Genomic DNA, 23,757 nt, shown 5'->3' on the forward strand with positions numbered 1-23,757 from the left:
GCCTCCCCTGCCTAGAGAGCAGATTTGCAGAGCTGTTCGCAGTTCTCTTCTGCGTGCTGGCTGGACACAGCAGCCCAGGGGCTCTCTGCTAGGGTTTGGCAGAGACTGCAGGTAAAGGTATGTGAAAAGGTCGTCTTCATCTCACATCTATTTTTAAAGCAACTTCTTAGGGTCATATTTTGGCCCTTTATAAACTGATGGTATATCCTTGCTTGGAAAAGAGTCATCTCTTCAGAGCAGCCTAGCATCATAGGTAATAGAGAAACAGAAGATTTCAGGGGTATCTAATGAAGCTGGGTATTTGGGAAGGCTGGAGTTGTTTGGGTTAGGCATCAGAAGGTGAAGATGAAACACAGCAGAGATGTATGCAGAACAGTACAAATAAGTTACGCCAGGCAGTCACATTTACCCTTCCTCATTACATGATAATTCGATGCAGCAAATGAAAACTGATTAAGAAAGTATTTTTACCCTATAATTGGCCTGAAGATTTCATTGGTATTGGACAATATTAGGGCCAGGTCTTGGAACCAGTCAAATCAAGGAAAAAAAAGTCTCCTCGTAAAAACAAGGATGGAAAACATTAGTGTCAGTATGCAATTTATTTTTCTGATATTTGGCAGAAAGCTAAATGTCCATGTAATCCTTTGAAGTTCTAAGAAGTGTTAGAATATGGTATATTGGCATATATACCAGCCTTTTCCAGCTCGGGGCTGTTCTATAAATAACCAAGTCGTGTTGCAAAAGGTTTTGAAGCCATTATCAACGTTATAAATCCTCATGTGTCAGAGCATACCGCAACCTCTAAGTGACATCGGTCAGACGGGAACTTCTGTGAGCATGCTGTTTCAGAACTACTCCTACAGGAGATTTTATCACCTCTCAGAATTGTCTGGCATTGGTCCTCATCAGGACCAGACCTTAGATCAGCCAGGTTTAATCCAAGTGGGTCTGATCTATACTCAAACAGATATATTCCTGTAAGCATTCTTTTGTGTGCTCTATAGCTCTTTGTAGTTAGCCTGCAAGTTTCTGCCGTTCTTACAGAGTATATAAACAAAGCTGTACTTCCTTTGTACGCGTGGTTTGGCTGTGAGTTTAAATCTCAGTATGTGACTGTATAATAATCTGTGGATGCACAGCTCTTCTAGTAATTTGTGTGTGAGAAAGAGAAAGAATGAGATTGTTAACATTTTAAGATTTGTTTGTGAATCTTATGATTTCCAGCATTTTTTTGTATTGCTCACAGTTTAAAGACCAACCTTTCAGGTCTGTAATTTCCTCACCGGTTTTGACTGTTGGGAGAAGAAAGACGTAATCTGTTCCTGCTTTGATGCTGTTACAGAGCTGCCTCTTCAGGGCTCTTAAAGCTTTTCCCTTTGAAAAACTAACTCACCACTATGCAGCCTTCTGGATTTTAAAAAGGCCCCATAGCAGGACTGCTTGCTAAAGAGTTTTTTATAAAAGCCTTGCCATTTTGGAGTCAATGAGCTTTGTGAAATTTTCTCCTCTTTTCCTCTCTGCCTGCACACATGCTTGGGCGGGACTAAACAAGGTTGCTTTGGGGAAGTGCTTGTCCTGGTTGTTAGGAGCTGGGCTAAAAGAAGTAGTACCCTTCTACCAGGGCAAAACCAACACAGGAGCACAGCAAAACTAGAAAGCGCCTAAGTGGCCAAGGAGCAGACTCCAGGTACTTGATTTACACCTGTGTAATTACAGTAACTGTAGTGAAGTTACTGCTGATTCATACCAAGAAAAGAATCAGGCCAAGCACGCAGCTCCAACTGAAGCCAAAGAGAGCCATTGCATAAGGAAGTTTGCAGGAGGCCATTTGTGTCTTGTCTGTGTCTTTGAAAAAGACAGAAGGAAAGTGCTTCAGGCCATCCTCTGGCTTCAGAACATGTGCATACGCTACCTTGGAGCATCAGAAGTTTATAAACGTGGAAGGTGCTTTTGAGGATGAGCTCTGATGTGCATTCTCGTCATAAATGGAACATGACAGTGAATAATCTACATGGCGTTAAAGCTCCAGCATGCTTCTTTTTGTCATTTCCTTGCCTATAATTTAAAACTATATATTGAAGAGAATAAGGTGACTCCTTTGTATCAGATGGAAGCCTCCTACAAGCAGGCTTGCTTTTCTCAGTAGACTTTTCACAAACTTCTGATTAGTAATCTACAGATCTGTAGGACTACAGATTATAAATCTCAGCTGGAGATGTTTTTACATAACCCTATTCTTGTTTTTCCTTTACTGCTTTATTTTAAAATAATGTTTTCACTATGTCTAGCATTGTTGAAAGAGGTCCAGTGTCAGTATGGAAAACAAAACCTATCTTTGGCAATTGAGTAGCTACAAAATGGATGGCAAGTGGGGAAACTTCTACCCAATGCCCAAACAATCTACTTCAGTCTTAATCAAAGAGTCAGGATGAGGACGATCATTCTCCAAACAAATTAATAAGCTTTCCAGGTGAATTTTCAAAACTGGACTGCTTGAAAAGCAGCTATTCTCTTTGATCTGTAATTTTGATTTTGACAGTTTCTACTCTGTGTACTACAGTTCTCAGAAGTAAGTTACAAATTCTCTCTCCCAAGTTACTGTACCTTGACGTAGGCAACAATTTTAAGGGAGATAGTTGCAAGATAGAGGGAGTTCATTGCAAAATCCATCAGATTCCACCAGTCATGTATGTACTCATTGAATCCACCATCCCACATTTCCTTGATTTCTCCCCAGATAAAACCTGTAGAAAGAGAGAGAGTTGATTGTCATGACAAAGTATTATTTGCCATTAAAGCACTGTGTATATCTGATGTAATAGAAGACAATTCTAAATTAACAGCTTGGAAAAAATGTCTCATCCCTCCTGTCTTCTACAAAGTATAATACTGCTGATTATGAGACATTTTACAACTCTGTAGGGAACGTAGTCTAGAGAGATAGGAAAACGACCTAGGTTTCCTATCCAGGGCTCCAGATATACACACAAGGAGACTGCTTGAAACATATGTTAATTATAACCAGTATGAGTAGATCAGCTCAGATGACATTTGTTCTACATGAATAAACTATTTAAGCAACTATTGTATTTGATATAGTTTCTAATTGACTGTCTGCTCTCATAGAAACTATAAGTAATTCATTGCTCAGTTGGACAGTACTGATTTTTCCTGACTTTCTCTGCAGAACATGCAACGCTAGTACCAGCTTCTGCGTGCCAGTACATTTCCTCCCTGACCTGGAAATATCACACCAAAGAAGGAAGAAGTGAATTCATTCTCTATGCTCAGTCACTGTATTTATGCATCTTGCTGCACAAAAAGCCCATAGGGACTATTTGTGAAAAAAGGTAGGACTCAGCATGAAAAAGGGCACTGCAGCCTGGCATCGCATCTCTCGGCAGTGACTCACCTAATGTCAAATATGGCTATGGGGTTTGCGAGGTGAGTATTTGTTCCTGAGGATATGGCCAGAGCCCATCATCTCAACTCTGAAACGCCTTCTGGTAAAAATTTTTGGCACTTGCTAACCTCCACTATACCTTCTTGCAGCTGGAGGGGTGAGGGGCAGCTTCTGAAGTTCATTACCAGACTGCTAAACTCACCTGGCATACAATTCTAATTTTAAGTAACTTATATGTCCTTTATTGTAGAACTGTTTAAGTATTTTTGAGAAGGTAAGTCCCATTAAAAAGCAAATGGCAGCTAGGTTCCTTCATCACCTACATGCTTCTGAGAATGTCTTTACAGCACACAGGTATTTTGAATTATCCAGTTTACAACATCACCCTTGAATGAAGACCTGAAACATGTGTGAAAAGAAAAACAAACCAACAAAATACACCTCCAGGTGCATTACCAATGGAGTTACCCAAATTGCTACCCATACCTAACCACAGGACACTGCAGTGGTCGCTGAAATGCTACTTGCAACTCAAGTTTTAGGACCTGAAAGTTCAATCTGAAGAGCAGATGATGTCGAAATGAACTGCTGCAAACATCCAAATATCAATCAGCTCTTCAGCTGCCAGCCAGCAGGTCAATGGTCAGGCAAGCATAATGTCAAGGCCAATAAGGTAATTTTATTACAGCTGCCTCCAAATCTTTGCATGCACACAAAAACATAAAATAAAATAAATCAATGGAGAGGAGCCTGTTGAAGAACTCATCACTGTATTTATAGTGAGTTATCATTGCTGGTTACTATAGTTACAGCAATGCTGTATGTGCCTGTTCTCTCTCTCCTTTTATAGTGGAAGATATTTCTTAAATAATAACCTTTAATCTGGTGAAACTGTTCTAATTTCTTCATTTAATAAACAGTCCCACAATATCCCTATTTATCCGAAACAAAGGAGCTCAAAAAAAAGAGCCGACAGCTGTAAGAGGTGATTTTGAAAGGGTTTTTTTAGTGGATTATCCTTCTTTCATCTGCAAATTAATTTTGCTGAAATGCCTACCATTTCCTTCAATTTTAACTATGAAGTTAAGGATAAAGTGAAGAGATCACCTAAGCTCAGAAAAGACAGTTAACCTTCTCAGCTTATTCTGAAGTTCCTACCAACACATGCATTTCAATGCCATAAATCAGTTTAATAAGATAATGAGGCTTGAGTTACCATTGTCAGTCGTGGTAGAGCTATGCAAGGAGCAAAGTGCCCTGGGTCACGATGGAAAGTGATTTGGGAACATGTTTGCAACTCACTCTTTCTTTCCTTGTTTTCCATCAGCAATTTTAGGTTTGGCATGGGGAACAGCTAGGTTCGTTCAGCACAGAACCAGCCTGATCCAGAGCCACCACAGAAACGAGGAGCTGGGGCCCAGTGTTACCAGGAGAGGAGCCAGCAGGCACAGGAAAGCAGAGGTGGAGCCGTGAGAAGCACTGAGGAGCCGTAAGGAGAGCTGCAGAGGCTGAGGTTTGTGAGAGGTGTCCTCACAAAGCATCAGTGCGGCTTTCCAGGCCACTGACCCCTGCTAGAGAGCTGCAGTTCACTGTTACCTAACTTCTGGAGTTTTGCACTGAAATGACCTGGGCTGTACGGACAGGGGCTGGAGGAGAGCTAGAAAGGTGGGAAACCATTGCCCGTGGGCAGGTAGGCCGCCTAGTAACAAACCAGCTCACAGTGGTGCTACATGTTAACAGCACAGCAAGGGAGATGGGAGCTTAATTACAGGAGGGATCATGCTTCTAAATGGAGTCCACAGGTTTTCACTTGCTGTTGCGTTGGAGCTCAGCTTGAAAGGGTAAATACTTGTCTCATCAAAAATATATCCAACTACGCTTCTCTGCTCTTCTCCCTCAGTGGCTCTGTCCTTCTCCCTGAGGGGAGACCTTATTGCTCTCTACAACTACCTGAAAGGAGGTTGTAGCGAGGTGGGGGTCGGTCTCTTCTCCCCAGTAACGAGCGATAGGACGAGAGCAAACGGCCTCAAGCTGCGCCAGGGCAGGTTTAGGTTAGACATTAGGAAAAACTTCTTCACCGAAAGGGTGGTCAAGCATTGGAAGAGGCTGCCCAGGGAAGTGGTTGAGTCTCCATCCCTGGAGGTATTTAAAGGACGGACAGATGTGGTGCTCAAGGACAGGGTATAGATGGACTTGGCAGTGACAGGTTAACGGTTGGACTCGATGATCTTAAGGGTCTTTTCCAACCTTGACGATTCTATGATTCTATGATTCTCCCATCCCACCTCACTACCTCAGCTGTACATCCTGCCCTCAGGAACACAGACACCTCCTTTTCTTCACAGTTGTCGTTGCCCAAGCCAGACCGGAATAAGAGCCTCACGTTTAACCTTCTGATAATAAATACTCCCTCCTTCTCCTGCTTATATTAGAGCTCTCGATATTGATTTGGTCAGTGTTTATCAGCACAGAGGCATAAGGCAGAGTGAGATTTATCTTCCCTTTTCTGCCTTCCTGTAGGCTATTGGGGAGCCTGGGACCCCAGGAATAAACCGGCCTGGTACCTGCACGCTGGCTCCGCGAGCAGATCAGTGAGAAGGCAAAAGCAGAGGCAGGCTCTCGGCGCTGCCTCCTGCCGTGTACCAGCCAGCATGAGAAGTGACGCTATTTGTTCCTAGCACGACCCAGAAGTTAATTCCTAACCCGTTCCTCACACAGAGCGTGGGGGAAGCAGGGAGAGAGCTGTGTCTGCTGCAGTTTACGCAAGGTCATGTCTACGGGCATGTCAGATGGCAATATGAACAGCACAAAAGCCCTAGGCCAACAGGATCTGTTGTTCCAGAAGGAGCCCAGCTGTTTCACGCAGTTACTGAAGCTGGCTGCCAAATCTCTTTACATGCTGATAATGCTGAGATCAGGCATGAGTCTCCACACAGTTGCCAGGGGGGTGAGTCAGGCAACTGTGGCTCTGGCATTTTTGTGTTTCTGATTTACCTAGAACCCAGGGCAGGATCATCCACTCCACGATGGTGGGAGGTGGTCCCTGCATGTGAAGGTCAGTCCTGACGATGTGCTGCGACGCCAGCAGGAGCATGAAGAGGAAGGTTAGGTAAGATCCGGTGTGGCAGATAAACTTTATAAATGGCTTTTTAATGAACAGTCCTAGCCTGCTCTTCGGTGCAATCAGATATGCCACAGATAGCACAGGAAATAGTAGTCCAATGGTGACACAGGTCAAGAGTTTTACTGCCCAGTGTTTCCGCCTCCATCCTGGAAAACCATCATACCAAAGTGTTGCTAGTAGCTGCTGGCAGTTTGGCTGAGCAACAAACTGAGGAGGAAAAAAAAAAAGAAAGATTATTACTGACTGGTACTTCATGTGCACTCCCCCTCACGTATGTGTTAGAGCCCACACAGGCCCTTATATTAAGTTTGGGGCTGGCTATGGGGTGAAAAAGCATATTTTGGAGACAGAGGGAAGAAAGGAGGGAGATTTCACTCTTATTTTTCTACATAGGATTTACGATTTCTTCTAGGAGGTCTTTTCTCTTTGAAGCACCCTTATGTAGATCAGTCACTCACCACACATGAAGCCTCGTGCAAAAGTGATACAACGAAAATTACTACGAGCTTTTTTTCTTCCCATGTGTTTCTTTTCAGAATGTTTCAGGTTTCGACTGTCTCAAACAAATCACTGTCAGCATCTTTAAGAAGTGACTAAAAGATGAGAAAGGAGGGAAAAGGTGTAAAGCTCTGAGAGTGTGTGTGTGTGTGAGGGAGAGAGAATGTCTCCAGCAGTGTGTGGGGTGCTGCACGTGGTTTCGTGCAAGGAGGCCAGCATATGTGTGTGTGGGATGGGCTGGGCATGAGACAGCATGCAGTAATGTGAAGTTCAGCCAGGTGACATCTGTTGGGAAGCAGGACAGCACATTTGTAAATGTGCCTCGCTATTAAGGAAGAGAGCAGTTGTAAAATGGAAGAGATTAAGCAGAGGCAAAAGGAAACCTTTGATCACAGTACCAAAAGTGACACTCGAAAGTTTACTTTCACTCTGTAAAAAATAGCATGACGATGGTGATTTATTGCATCTGAGTGACTCCATACCAGACGTGCTCCAGTTGCAACTACTTCAGACTGTTTTAATACCTAACAGCCCTTGGAATTTCACACTCAAGCCAAAATATTTCTGGTCTATGCCAGAAGACTTCATGTTCCTGATTATACCTGGACAGCCCCATGGTTTTCAAAACTTTTCAGACCCATAGCTAATTAGAGATGTCTGCAAGACCAAGACAACTGTGTTTTAATTTACGTATTTGATTTCTAATCCATCTTAATGAAGTTATACTTCTGATCTGCTAAATTCAGATTTCTCACCGGGCTCTGCAGGTTCAAAAGAAAATCTTAACTATTGTTCTGAGGTTGCCTGTTATACTTATTTTGCTGTAATTAAATCAGAAAAACTCTCCTAGCATGGATACAGTTATCGATAAACACACTCCTGTAACAATATAACTACACCTATGATCGGACACAGCTATATCAGAATGAATCCCACTTCCAATGGACACTATAGTACTAGCAGCATTTATCAAGGAGAAGAGACTTCTTAGAAGGGAGACTCAAAGCGGTGAGTAACCTGAAGATGACAGTACTGTTCATTACACTTGGCTCGTCTGTATTTAAAAGGGATCTCTGGGAGGGATGTAGTGCCACCACGCTCTTCTTCCCCCTCAGGGAAGATTTTATCAGGCCAAGGACTCTTTCACCACTACAATTTAAACCAGCTCTTGGAAGGACTATGCCATGGTAGCAAAGGGACCGGCTTCTGAATACAAGTCTTACTGTTTTGCCACCCCAAATCGCTATCATTTTTTGACCCTGGCAGAAGCCCCTGTGTAGACACTACTGCACTCAGTGCAGAAATGGCCTGGGCTAACGCCGCATCAGCCATCGCACGTGCATTTATGAGACAGTTACAAGGCTCTTCTCATCGTGGCTAAAGATACCTAGGACTCCCCGTAGGTCTTGGGCACCAGGAGATCAGATTCGGTGTGAAAGAGGCAATTTCTTATTAAAAGCTTTAGCACACACCCATATCTTTTAAATATTCGTTCACCGTCAAAGCTGCCCGATATTGGAATGGCTTTTTATGCCCAGTTCTTGGAGCGCTCTATACAAGCAGAGCGCTATCGCTGCCGTGTTCAAAATGACTAAACCAAGGTCAAGCAAAAGGAAAATGAGTTGCTCAGTCTGATAAAGTCATTTCTGCAGGTATTTTTAGATTTTGTGAATATATTTTATATACTATAACAGGCTGTTGATATCAGAATCAGACCATTTTTGGACTGGGTAGTTCAAATATATGGACTGACCAAAATTAGTATTGAAAATAAGATCTCCAAGAGGACAATCTGGCATTTATGAAGCTGGATGTTTATGTGTTACTACTATGATAAACATGACTGCTGCATCTAACATACAAGTGACACTGTGCTCCAGAGAGCATCAGGGAAGAAAATCAGAAACGCATTTGATTTGGAATCAACCTGCACATGCATGCAGCAGAAACTGGACAACAGTTGATATGGTGATGATCTCCAGAAAAAGCCAAGACCTGTTGTCTGTAACGATCAGAAAATGTTATTGTAAAATTCCAAGTCTGGGGACAGTGATCAAAGAAACAATTCTACAGAAACTGAAAAAGCATCGAGCATCGATTTTCATTTGGTTGGTTGGGTTTTAATCTATGATTTCAGAAGGGTCAGCATGTCATGTCTAAAAGCTAGAAGAAACGGAAGGTTACACTGCTGTATTTTCTCAGTTAAGATCACAAACAGGAGCTGTGACCGGATGCGTTCTGCAGTAATTTACATGGTAATAGATGCTGCTGTTTCTCTGAGATGAGGTATAACTTTTTTTTTTCTTTTGAGGGGGAAAATGTATAAACACATTTTCTCTTTATCACATACGATAGAAAGCTCTAAGGGGAGAATAAAACTGTTTTTCCCTTGAGTCAAAGTCAGAGTCATTTGAGAAATCAAATGACTGTATGTTCCTCTGGTTGCTGTGCAACTTGCGAGCATCTTAAAAGTGCCTCTTCTCTGCCTAATAGCTCATTTCTAAAATCTGCTTTCTGTGTTGTAGCTGATGTTAGTTCTTCAAATGGAGAGAAATTCACACATCATGAAAGAGCAGCTTTAAAGACCAGCTTGGCAAAAGGGAATGGAAACAGAAAAAGCCATTAAATTTTCCAATCAAGCCCATCCCAACCTCACTGAAAACGGCCTAAGGGAAATTTAAGCACACCACACAAAGAAACTCTTCCCTAACGTCACAAACCATCAAATGCTGTCTTTATTAAAGGTAAGGCTAAGCACTTAGCAATATAAGCTTTTACTAACTCACATTAGTCGAACTTATTAATCATAGAGTTAAAATTAGTAAATGCTGCAGCTTAGATCTTAAGTAGTGCAAGGACTACAGCTGGCTGAAAAACAAAATTTTGGATGTGCAGAAACAGTGGAATTCTGGATTATAACAAAGAATCCAAATAAGCCCTTGGTGTGCTGCTAGAGAACCAATTGCTTTTCAGTAACTTTGTGTTAACCTGAAAGAATACAGAAACTAGCTATTGCCTTAAGTAGTCCTGTGAACGTCGGCCTCATCTTTGCTTCTAGGTGTTGTTACCTAGACGAAACCATCAAATTCATTGGCTAGACTAAACCATTGAATGCTCAACTCATTAAAGATTGTCTAGGATTCATACTGCTAAATCAATGCACATAAAATATAAAACCATGAAAAAGCTCAGATTTAGCCCTTTTAGGTGGGAAGTAGCCTGAAACTGTAATAACATCATGGAACTTTTGTTATCATCCATAATTTCAAATTTCTTCATAAAGTTAAGGAAACAATCTTATTTCTACTTTGCAAATAGACAGAACTGGGATCTGAAAAAGCAAGTTGATTTCTCCAACACTACTTATGCCGAGGCCTTTCCTGAGTACAAGTTCAATTTCCATATAAGTAGGGTCCCAAATACGTTTTTTCACCTTTTTGCAAAGCCTTTAATTTGCCATAGATAGAAATATGTGTATATCATAGCCTTTTATCATTTCACATGAACATACCGTATATGACAGGATTTGGTATCAGTTAAATTTTCTGCGCAATGAAAAAGAGAGATTGTGATAATTTGAAAAACTGTATATTGTCCCAGTTTTGTAGCTGGTCCAGAATCAGAGGCAGATGTACTGTACCCCAAGCTCTCTATTTGTTTAAGAAGATGAGCATATGACTCGCAAACAGTGTATATCTCCAATACATAACAAGCACGGTATCGAGCATTTTTTTCAAGGACTGCTGCAATATAGGAGCCTCCAATCTCTATTACAAATGGCAGCACAAGACATCATCCCGCAGACACGATGGAGAATGTTCTGACAGCTGCATTAATGAAAAGAAATGCTTCCAGAAGGTGGCATTTACACTCAATTCAGCTAATGTATGAACTAAACATTCAATGCTATAAAGCCTGTGGTAGCGCTGCCATAACATTGTCCAGGATTGTCGCTACTTGTAGACAAAGCCTGTAGAAGCATTTCTGGGGGAGGTAATCCAAAGAGCAAGCTGCTCCTCCATTACCTGTTGAGCAGAACCTGTCCCTATCTGAAGACAGAGTTCAGTTAATGACTAGGAGATAAGATGCAACTCAGAGTACCTTGTGAGGACAATGCCACTGTGTCACCCCTGGGCAAGATGCTCAGTCTCCTGGCTTCTGAAAATGGGGATGAGTATCTTTGCCTTTCCAAGAAGTGAGATCAGCAACTTCAGTCATGGTTGAGAAGCACTTTGAGGGTAGAGACTACTGCAATACAAAGTCTTTTGTGTTCTTTCTTCTTTCAGTCTTGCCAGGGTCTTTGTGTAACATTTGGCTTGGAGCCGGATTGTGCTATTAGAGAATTTCATTTTCAATGTTCATCATACTCATTGTCACCTGATCTTCTACCAAGGGGAAAATTTTTTAAGGGAAAAAAGCAGCTGCTGGATGGAGTGTCTTTTTCCTTAATATCTAATCTTTACTGACATTTTCATGTCACCTAAATTCTACTTCTCAGGAATTAAATGCTTTCTGCATGCTGTGCCATTAATATAAATATCAAACACAGAAATTATGTTCCACACCCCCCCCCCCCTTTATCTATGGGGAAATCCCTTATCTCTCCCAGCCATAAGTAATTTAGGATCAGACACAGATGGGCTGAGATGTGAATGCCTCAGGGAGCAACTGAAATAGCTCCCTGATAGACATCACAGGGGCTGAGCACAGTATCTCTCTGCATTTATTCTGATTATCGTGAAGGCTGCCAGCAGGCTCTTCTGTTTGGAGTTTGTTGGAGTTCTTTTCTGTACTCTTGCTGTGGATGGTGATAGTGAATGCTCTTCATAGATGAATAAGCACTAATTTGTAACTGCAGAGCCCTGTGTTAATAAGCGGGACTGAGTTCTTCTATCAGTCAGTGATATCAGCTCCCAATGAGGTTACCACTGAGAGCCAAATGTGACATGGGAGCCATGAAATTCGCTTTAGTTCCCCTGTCTGACACTCATTTCAATAGGTTAGATCTCACCAAGAGCACTGTATCCCACAGCATGTAAAACATGTCAACTGAATACCTGCAAGGTTACTGTGTTTGGGGGTATTATTATATGCTGCCGCCCTCTACAATTAAAGCTGTTTTGGCTTTGGAAAGGCAAATTTTCACATGAACTGAGCTAGATTTTGCAGCCTGTGTGACAACTGGACAACTGCAGTGTCTGATGTAGTAGCATAAGTATATATTTTAGCTAGATCTGTAAATAATGTAGATTTCCTGTGAATCCAGTTCTGTCATGAAAAGGATCGATGCCGTTGCCATTCTCCACTCAGTAGAAAGCCCTGTCCCATCCTGCAGAGGTACTGCCTCGCACCCGCTCTCTGGCAGGTTGAAGGGAGACGTCTCTGAAGACACACGTCTCCCCCCAGTGCTGGCGAGCACAGCGTGGCCAGGCAGGGCTGGGAGCAGCAGGTCTATGCCCCTCTTCATCCCAGGTCGCTAGCAGGGGTGACCTACCCAGACGTACCTACTCCACACACATCAAGACAACTGCAGATGGACTGGGGAGAGCACAGCCTTTCATACCTGCATTTTTGGAATCAATTGGCTAGAATTTCTTTCCTTCCATGAAGATATAGGAAACTCCTACACTGTCAGGCCTGCCACAGGCTTGGGTTTATCAATCAATGCCAAATCTTACTGTCTTAACCTGCAAAGCTTAATACACACTGTCCAATAGCCCAAACGTGCTGTAACACCGGGCACAATGTCAACAGGCATATGGATCACACTGTGCAATGAAGTGATCCTCTTTAACTTCAAGAACATGAAATGGCATGCAAAGAAATGAACTTTTAAAATCCATCTTCTTCCTGCACTCCCAAATCCTGCAGATGCTCCTGCTCAGAACTACACTTCCACTGTAGCAGACAAACCACTCTGCCTCCGTTTCGTACCAAGGACAGGATCGTCTGAGGAAGAAAGGAAATGCGGTGGTTGTTATCGGTTTGATTGCTCTTAAAGGAAATTCCAGTGGGCAATACTCAAAGAAAGAGCTACATTTCTAAATTAGCCCAAGACAGAAGAGAGGAACTATCTGTGGCCTAATTTGATGTCTGCTGCAGAGAGCCAGTAAGCCCTATGAGATCAGATATTCTACATAAGAAATACCAGCCGCCTCAAGTTTGCAGTGTTGCAAACAGTGAGATGAATGCGAAAAGCCTCTTTTGTAGCACATTTCTTTTTAAAGTTCAACCTTGTTAATGACTGCAAAGTTATTTACATTCTGCTGCCGAAGTGTGAGTTGCAGAGGGTAAACACCTAATGGTTGTTCATCCTCTAATTAAGTACTTTCTGCAACAGGAAAAAAAGGAAGAAATGAGACAAAGAAGTCGGAGGGGAGGCTGTATAACTTGGGGAAAAAGGACTACAACTCCATGTTCCTCATCAGGCACTTCCAAGAGATAATAGTTTTTTCTCAGGAAAATATAGGATGAATATCCTATCAAAAACACAGCTGCTACTCACATGCGTGTTACTACTATCGGTGAAGCACTGATGCAAATCCAAATGGCAGTCATTCCTGCCATTAAGAAGATCCCTAGCTGAGCTGGAGGAGTCCTTCAAGAAAACCAGGTACTAGCCAAATTGCTCAATCCCTCTGCTGGTGAATAAAACAAACTCCAGATCCTCCACAGATGAACATATGGCTTGAAATTATACAGAATTTTGTCTAATCTGTTCTTAAAATATTTTAAGTGATGATGACACATGAATCTTAACGAAAGGTCTCCTATCCATAACACATCTCTTGATGGTAGCAGACATGAACTCAGCTTAAGCAGTAGCAATTGGAATTTCACCAGTGAATGCTGGCAAAAGGCAAGACTGAATAACCTCTAAAAGCCTGCTACAGTTCCATCGAAATTCATAGTTTTCACAAATTTATGTTGGATTGGTTTAAATATTTAAATAAAAGAAGTCCCGCATATTCTAGGACAAAGGTAGAAGCTTGCAAATCCTGGGTACCTACCCATGGAAGAAGCAATTAACAAAGTATTTAAGCTTGAAATTAAATCCATCTCTACTCGGAGCGCTTAAATGTGTGTTTAGCTATAGGTTTGTATTTATGGCCTGTGTCAGCAGGATTTAAGTGCAGGCATAAATTCAGCACTGAAGAAAGGCAAGCTGCTGAACGGCGCTTCTGGAGGCCAACCTCCGTTAGCCAACACCCCACCAGAAGACGGTTCGTCTGGGTCAGACCCTGAGCAAGAGTCCAGGTGTAAGCAAAACTTGTCAGCATTTATTTTAGCAGACAGAGGACTACAGTTGATTGATAAATAAATTCCCGTAGGAAGTATTTCAGCAAACATTCCAGGATGCAGTTCTGTTACAAAGATTAAGTAGGCATAGACTGGGTTTCCAAAGGCAGAGTGCTGCAGTACAAGCAAGTGCTGAATATGAGTGATATACCTAAGACAGACAGACAGTTAATTCACAGCACACTAACTGGTTTCCAAGAGCTGAACGGGGGATATCAAACGCATCCTACAGAAGCACTGAAAAAACACTCAGGCTAAAAACTTTTTACAGACAAATCTTGCAGAGTTTCCTAAGTCCTCTTGCAGGCAGCACTTCAAGAGTTACAGATCTTGCAAATGAATACCAAATGAATAGCAGGAGCTCTCACAGGCTTTAGCTGAAGTGGAGAAGGTATTGACTTTTAAGTAAAAGGCTGGGTTTATTCTCCCTAGTGAATTTCTAACATTTACATTAAATAAGTGATAAGTAAAGCAAACATGAGAATTTTAAAAGTCATTCACAAATATTTTTAAATACATACCTACTTTACCCTATTAGTGTTAATAAAAAGTTCTAAAAATATTTTTCATTTGCTTCCTTTCTGACCTGAGAAATATCTATGATGAAACTATTTAATTTTGGTTTCTTTTTTCTTTCTACCTTACCTTCTCCTGAATGAGAAAATTTACTCCAATATCCAGGAAAGAACAGACCAGCATACTGTAAACACTTCTCACATTCTTGGGAACCTCTGCTTCTGAGTAATACCACCATCGTAGGGTGAGGAGGACATATTCTTTACTGAAGGATGTTTACTCAGCCAGCTGGGGCTTGTAGAGAAAGAATAAGAACACAGAAATTGCAGTCACAGCTTTTAAATGCCATTCTGCACAAACTGATGTCAGGTTGGGGGGTTCTGATTAACCCAGCTATCCATCTCACTTTTCTTGGAGTGAAGAACTATGAGGTAACTGTGTTCTCAATCATGAGACACCTAAATGGCTCATCTGGATGATGATGGATCTGATGTATACATAAGAGGAGTGGAATCTCAGTTCTTTTCTCTATAGAGTTTCATAACACTCGTCAATAAGCGACAGGAGTAAAGCTGAAATTCACAGAAATCAGACAAGTAACAATGACCACTTCTATATCCAAAAGGGAGAATCCATAGCAATATTTTTTCCACAGAGTTTATTATTTCAGGGTATCATTCAAAGTGAAGTATGAAATAATGTGATATACTCTTCACTACTGACGTAAAGCTGATTCTGAAAGGCACTCCAGACCTTCGGACACGGTAAGACTGAACACTTGGCTTATACAATATACATGGCGTCACTTCTCCTTTCCCGTTTCTGTTGTCTATAGAAAGCAAATCAATCATGTCCTGTACTTTAACTTTGGCTTCCCAAGCCTCTTCTCTTGCTGGCAAGAAGACTGATGGGATACATGAAGTTAAGGGAACTGACGAACTCACTAAATCATTCTTGAATGTTCTTAAAACAGTGGCAATCCCTTTAGCTTTCAACATATTTCCTGTCTTTGTCCAAGAGATCATTTAAGTCAGAGGCACGAGGCACCAACAATGACTTAAAGTACGATTCAGGCATTTACTGCCTGCTACACATTATGCTAACACAAGCAGAGTCCTTGTCCTTGACTGACATACCGGTCTTATGTTGTTTTTTCAAATTTGTGCATGGCAAGATTACTCAGAGATGATTTTGCTGTCAAAAGATAGTCTTCTGCAGTTCTGTTCTGTGACAGCTGCAATATGTGGCTAACCTTCATCAAGTTGGAACATTCTGGTGTTACGTGAATAATATACCAAATAATACTGTTTCCTCAAATAAACATTCAAGTCCACTTTGTCAAACTGATGAACCATCAGTTCTCTGAATATTTCTTCTTCTTCTTCCAAGTTTGGAGAGAAGTTACACTTAAATGCCACTCGTCCTAATTTTTGTAATCCAGTGCAGCTGTACAGGTTAAATTTCCACGCTGATTTCCAAAACCGAACAAATAGATCCGGCAACTGCACAAACCATAGAGCAGGGGCTCCAAGCTATGCACCACTCACCCTGCTGCCCCACCAGCGATCAGCGGGAAAGACTGTTTTAAGGGTGCAAATGCGGCTAAGTCCCCACCTGTCCCCCCGAGGTCCAGCCGCTGAGACTGTTAATAACAGCTCAGTTGGTACCACATGCATGGAAGATTTTGTGATGTGGTCAGCTGCCTGCTGCAATTGAGTCTGAGAAACAAACAGCTTCATTTAGCTTAGGCCACTGTTCCCACATCAGATGGTAACTTGGCTGCATGCAAGAATGAATGAATGAATGCTGTTGGAAAATGAAAGGTGACATTTGGACATTCAGTGCTTTAGAAATCCCTAAACTTACATTCAGGTTTGTGGTGTAGGACAGATCTGGAAGTAGCATAACTGCACCATCCTCACCATCTAATACCGTAAGGGATGAGGATGTTCCAGGTCACTAGAAAGGGAAAATGCTTCCACAAGGAGCAGCTCTGCTTTCCCCATCTAGTCCTAATAAAGATCTTTCCATGACATGGTATGATTTCATTCTAGAAACCTGAAAGTAAAAGCCTGTTTATTAATCTTCTGAGTTGTACAGGCTCACGGAAAAGCTAGCTTTTTATTGTGCCTTTAAAGAGCACAATACAAATATTCAGCCCTGTATCATTGTATCTCCAGGCTGTGTGGCAAGAAAACAGAAAAAAACACATGAGAATAAATTAGTACTGCCTGCTAGCAAAAAAGATCTGTGGCTATCCACCAAGATACCTGAATGGCTTTCAAAACAGGTAAACAAGGTGCAGTAGATGAGCCTGGATTTTCACAGACCTCACACTTCGTTTTTTGTGCATCTCTGATATTTTTAAAAGCTCTTTTTATACGCTAACTGAAGTGCCCTTAGAAATTCGCCAGGTTTGTGCATACTCCCTGGAGAATGATGCTGTGCTTCTAACTGCAGCCACACAGCTGACAAGAGTCAAGACACAGCTGAAAAATATGTGGCATGGCAGGAATGATTATTTATTCACTCCAGTACTGTATCTCAGGAGGTACTTGTCTATGTAAATGTCTTGGAAAAAAAGAACTAAAACTTTTGAAGCTTCATCCTGAAGAGAAAACAGCAAAGAACCCTGTTTTTAAATTAGAAAAGCAAACAATTCTACCCCTCTCCTTTCCTGTCATTGATTTAGAGTACAGCGAGTAAGAGAGACTGAGGTTAAGGTTTCTGAGAGGGAATTTCATGCACTCCTTTGATCTAATGCAGTGGAAGTGCTAAGCAATATAGTCATAGGTAAAATACATTTTTTTCGGAGTGCCTTGCATTGTGTGTGTTTCTTACAGACATATGAACTAAACCTGCACATCTGCAACTGTCAGTACGAGAAAAACACAAAGCACTAAAAACCCACTACTGTGGTGTTTCACTTCATTTTGAAGATGCGAATGACCTGTGATGGAGAGCGGGAAAGCAGGAATGGCCCGAATGTATATTGCTATTCTCATGGAGTAGCAGAATGTTACACACAAGGAGAAATCTGCCCTTCTAGACCTGATTCACTGCTACACTATGGTTGCTTTATGTTATTTAGGCAATGTAAAAATCCTTAAAGGACACACAAATTATATTTGCATTCAGCCTATGCTCTGATTCCCCAATACAGCGATGGGACGCTGTACGTACAACTGTGCTTTATGTGACTGGCAAGATTCTAAGAGATGACTTTTCCTCATCTTTTCTTAGAAACGCTAACAAATTAACAAATGCAGAGCTAATTTGGTGCCAGAACAGCATAGTGAAGATTGATCCCCAACAGATGAGCTGTGCCTTTTCGTATTAAGTCTTCAGCACCTTTCTCCTTCCAAAATTAGTCATGAATAAAAGAATTTGAAAAGTAATAATATGAAGACAAATGCCATATACTACAGAGCGTTTATGAAAAGCCTACTTGTCTCTTAGACCATGAATTCATGTGATCCTATGAAAATAATTTCTTTTGAAAGTGGACTGAGAAAGCTGACGTGTCTGTGCTGGATCTAACTCATCGTGTTTTGCAGTATACTGGAGCTGTCCTCATTTTTTTCTAATATTTTAGATATTTTCTAATATTTCTAATATTTGACTGCCATGCAAAAAGCAATCACATCTATTAAATCCTTCCTGTCTTCTAAAGAAATGATCAGGGCCCTTTTGTAATTTGAAACTGAGGACACAACCATTCTAGACTTAAGATGAGATGGAGAAGGAGCTTGTGAACATTGCACAGCATGGTTTTAACATTTACTACCATAAAATATACTATAAAGCTACCTTAGGGCACATTTTAATCTTTCCTGTATAATTGAAATTTTTCCTTCTGTGTAAACAGTAATTTACCTTCTAGGATATATGGGCTTATTAAAAACAAACACAAAAAGCAAGAAATTTCTTCTCCATTGTTTTGGCCCTCCTCCAAAGGAAAAAGGTCTTCTTCCTCATGAGCGACACATTTGTCAGTTTATAAAATACTTAACACATGTAATGTTTGGGAGAAATCAAAACTTGTACCTCCCCGGCTTTTTTGTTGGGAAAAAAAAAAAAAAGAATGGGAGATTTTTCTACCCTTGTAAAGATGAAACCTGTATCCGTGTCATGAGGCAGAAATGCAGTGGCAGTGGGATTTACCTGAGGATACAGACTGAGGTGGAGCCTTTGTGATGAGGCCAGTATTTCTCTGGAGGTAGGACTGAACTGAAGTGGTTCCCCTCGCTAATCCAGCCCTCGTCAGGTTGCTCACTGTGAAGACTGAGGCACTCAGGCCAGATCAAAAGATGAAGTTGTGTATACCATGAGTATGTTTACTGGATTCAGTGCAGGGAACAGGGATTTGTGTCCATGGTGGGGCTGATGATTGCTAATTGTCTGCAAAAACTTAATGTACAAAATCAGATTTTTCTCCAGTAGCTAGGTGCCAAAAGATGCAGCTAATTCCACAGTGGAATTTCAAAATGCCTCAGCAAGATAAGTCTCTAATCTCCAACAGGATTTAGGCACTTACTTAACCAGATTATACTCTGTTTAAAAACTTATTGCCTACTTACCTGCATATTTAGCAGCCTAACTAGCTTTAAAAAGCTCTCCTCCAAGGGCCCAGTTTGGAGCAAGAACTGCCTGTAGATGTCTAGCTTTTCCCATCGGGATTTTTTTCAGTCCTGTATGTTCAGAGATCATCAACCTGCACTACAAATTTGAATGCTGTACCTGGAACAAGCCAGCACCTACTCTTCAGTATGGGAGTGCAATGGGGGGGGGGGGCGAAAAAGGCACGGTGTGTTCGTCTGAAATGCCTTGGAGAGAAGACGACTGAATAATGCGTCTGGCGCAGAGTACTCTTGAATTCCCAGATCACTTACGCTAGTACAAAGAAAAAGAAACTTTAAGATCTACTCCCTACACAAAACACACAGTACTGCCCCTCCATCCAAAGGCAATGATCTCTTTACCAATTCCCTCTTAACAACTTCTCTACAAAGAATCTTGAATATGTCTGCCCGATTAAGCTGCAATGGAATCATTTCGTATTTTGGGGAAAATTTTGAGGTTTATTTCACTCAAAAAGAAAAAAGCTGCAGGAAATTTGTCTAGCAATTAGTCCAAAATCAATGTGAGATTACACATTCTTTATGCTGAATATAAAGAACTAACAACTGCGGTAATAATTTATAGCCCCAGAAAATAACTAAGGTCCACATTGGATTGTCATCTTAGGCTATGAGAGATTTGACTTGTGACTTCGTCAGCATTAAGATATAAAAAGCTTCTCCATGCAATCCAATCCCATGTAATGTTAAGACATAAAAAGCTTCAGCAGAACAAGATCTACTTTTAAAAAGTCTGCTGTTTCTCTCTGCAGAACCGTCTTTCACAAAACCAAACTGGTTTCTATTTTCCTTCCTGCCCCCCACAAAAATTCTCTCAGTCTGATACTCTTCAATCATGATTAAAAGGCATTTCTCAGTGTCTCCCTGACAAATGTTCCTACTCTTTTTTTTCAGAAGCTGGCAGTGACATTTGTATCTTGCTTGGTGTTTTGTATTGGACTAACGATCATGATAAGAAAACCCCTGCAGTATTTTGTTGCATACAAACACCGTCCTGCAGGATGCATCAGGTATTTGTGAATAACCAGGTAGGATGAGGGGGTTCAGTAGCGCTGGTTTCCCAAACTCATTCATTCTGCTCCTGCCCACCAGTATTCTACCTGGAAACAGCACTGACTTTAACTGGCAACACAGAGCGTATTTGCTATCATTTATATGCTGGAACTGTCATGAATATGTCACAAAACATGGAATTTGTCCATATGCTTGGAATTCAGTCAAATATGCCTAAAAAAGAGATAAAAACTGTCAAGCAAGCAAGCAAAGATTAAAAATTTGTTACTTTAAAATAAAAGAGCTTCAGGACTTTTCAGCTCTACATTTCAAATACAGTGAACTCCTTCAGACTTGCAGTTTCTTAATGTGAACCCAAGATAAGGGCAGCCATAGACTTATGCTTGGATGTCAACAGTGAGCCTGAACTGTGACAAGACATCAAAATCAGCAGTGATCTACACACAGCAGTGCCAGTGGTATCCTGGCTGCCGAAGGGTGTATGGAGGTGCAGCGTCTGTGGCTATCAGGCCAGTAAAAAAACCAGAGTTTCTGGCCCTTCTTAGATTCAAGGAACATTTGACCTGCTACACGGTATTACCCTTCTCCAGACTAATTCTTTATTACTTGTTTGTGTCCCTAAAGCACTTACGGTGTTACCTAGCCCTGTCAGCTAGAGTAACACATGCAGGCCAGTGAGCCTGACACTTCACTGGAGAAGCCCAGTAAGAGCAGTAAGTGACCATGTGCTAGATCCCAGAAAGCTTGAGGCTTCAGCTCCAGCCTGTTGCATCAAGCGGCTGGTACCTGGGAGGCGTAACAGACCAAAGGGAAGAAAGGAAAATCTGCATCTTTCACTTCTTGACATGAGCACCTCGGATGACATGAGCAACCATTAAGGGAGGTGGACTGTATTATATCAGGCTGTCTTCATCTGGGTCAATGCATAAAACAAAGCATCAAATGTGGGGAAGACAGTGAAGAGAGGAATGTGGCAGGCTTTCCCGCCACTCCTGTCACCCTCTGGACACAGAAAAATGTAATAGAATTGCAATTCAGTTCCTCAACCCAGCAAGCTAAATTCCTCCTTCAGATAACCTGGAACATCACTGGCCAACAGTAATATATTACCTACTAAATTCTGTCCAGGTTTGGAAAGCGAAAGAAAATCCAGAGCCAACTAATGAAACTGTTGTCAGCATTCTCCTTGGGTTCGTGGCCTTTATTGAATCAACTTATAAATCTCTGGATTTGCAGGGCTTCTGAAAGGCTCTGTGCCCTTTAGCTGAAGTACGTCTTTCCTTTCTGGTACTATGGGCAGGAGTTTGAATTTCTGGGAATTGCTTCTCAGTTCCTAAAACACAGATGAATCAAGGAGCAAGAATCAACCTGAGCTGTCTCAGGTGTGAAGAAGTATTTGCATGACGTGATCCACTTCCTAGCATCACATGAGCATTTTCACCTAACAAAACTGCTGGTGACATGGAGACCTGGGACAGTGAGAGTGCTCTTGATCTCTCCTGCTCTCTTTTGCTGCTGTTGTTTCTCTGTCCCTCTGAGTTAGTGTTGAATGGATGCTAGGAAGTGTCTGGTGGCTGGAGGAAGTGAATTGTATATTATATTATTTCCTGCAGTCAGGACCTTCATGAGCTAGGCAACCCCTTCTAGCTTTTGGTTCCTGTATAAAAGCCGCTACTGGGAAAAGCTTTCAGAGCTAACAAATCTGGAAATCTCTGAAGGCTGTTCTTTGCAGGGTTACAATGAAGTGGGATTCACATATCTTTGAAACAGAAAGTAGTGGTGCCATAGAAGCCATAACCCACTGCAGCAAGTCCCAGTCCTGTTGCCCTCAACTGTCATCAGATTCACGCTGTCACCAAGGTGCACTGACCTCCTGGTTTGCGACTAACCCATCTGCACATGGGTCCCCACTCAGTCCAAACTCACCCCTGCTGGCTCTCGGCTAGCAACCCTGAACAAACCCATGGAGACCAGAGAAAGGAATCATTTTACCCAATGCATGAAGCCTTCACACACCTTCGCGTTCAGATGACTCTTACCTCTTTCTGGTGATACTTTATTGCTACCTTTAGCTTTGCCAAATCATGACATTTCTGGGGATCCAGCTCTTCGCTTTGATCATCTCTGTGATTGAGAATGATCTCCAATTCTCGGGAACTCCGTGCTTGATCCAAAAGGTCCTTAGCAAAACGTTTGCACTGCTGTGAAAGCTCTTCATATTCAGCCTTGAACTCATTTTCCACTTTGCTGAGCTCCTTCAGCTCCCAGCCCAGTCGGAAGGCCGTCAAGATGGGGTCCTCGCTTGATAAGGCAATCAACGAAGGGCTGGCTAAGGCTTTGTAGATGTTCAGCCTTGACCTGGAATGCCTCAGGCTGTCCACCTCCGAACTGGAGACACATTCCACACAGTTGCATCTGATCTGGTGTGGGCGTGGAATTGTTACCCGTCTTTGGACAAGCAGTTTGATGATTTCGTAGTTGTTGGTGTGAGCCGCCAGCATTATTGGGGTGATATCTGGAGTGAATTCTGAAAACTGGGTGTCCATCATCAGGGTTGGAACCTACATAAAGGGATAAACCATGGTCATATTTCATGTGGAACAGCAGAAATCAGATGTCCCTCCTTCATACTTTTGAAGTGATGTCATAACAAAACAGAGTTTTTGTAACACCCTCTGTTCTTTAAATCCTATTGAATCCATGCACACATACACACACACACACACACACACACTGCTATTCTGGCAAAACTGTCTTCCCCCAAATCGTGCCTGTCTGCCTCCCGAGCAGGAACCTGTGACCGTTCAGTTCCCAGTCTGGTGTAACAGTCAGTCCCGTCCCCATCTCAATGCTTTATACATGAACCTGTTCTGAAATGGGTATTGGTTCATATACCGAAAGGCGGACTTTTGTAGGGAAAAAAGGAAGACAAAAGGCCCCGGTAGTTACACAAAAAGAAAGAGAAGTCTAGAAAAGAGTGAACGCTGAGTAGATTTCCATAACTATCATTATTTGCATTATATATCTGCATTAGCAGGCCAAGAACCTGCTCGTAGCAGGCCCTACACAAACCAAACCAAACACTGGTCTGCAGTTGAGCAAAGCTCTTCCTCACCTTTTCCCTACTGTTTTTATTTGAAAATACTTTTCAGTGGAAGGATACATTGCATAACTGCCCTCAGAATAGATTTGTTGTTTTTTTTAATGGGTTTGAAAAAATTTAAATGTAAAATTAATGAGCCATAGTCCACTACAAAGAC

General features: G+C 41.8%; 1 protein-coding gene across 1 annotated transcript in view; it reads right to left on the minus strand.

Moving 5' to 3' along the window:
* Positions 1 to 23,757, minus strand: part of TRPC5 (transient receptor potential cation channel subfamily C member 5) — a gene marked incomplete at both ends in the record, with an annotated part of 68,288 nt that overhangs the window by 28,593 nt on the left and 15,938 nt on the right. The window contains 3 exons of the mRNA XM_082323601.1: positions 2,608 to 2,747; positions 6,401 to 6,737; positions 22,537 to 23,058. Of these exons, the coding sequence (XP_082179727.1) occupies positions 2,608 to 2,747; positions 6,401 to 6,737; positions 22,537 to 23,058 (999 nt within the window). The remainder of the gene's footprint in view (positions 1 to 2,607; positions 2,748 to 6,400; positions 6,738 to 22,536; positions 23,059 to 23,757) is intronic.

This window comes from Platalea leucorodia, assembly GCF_965183815.1.
Source record: "Platalea leucorodia genome assembly, chromosome: 10".
NCBI classification, from domain to species: domain Eukaryota; kingdom Metazoa; phylum Chordata; class Aves; order Pelecaniformes; family Threskiornithidae; genus Platalea; species Platalea leucorodia.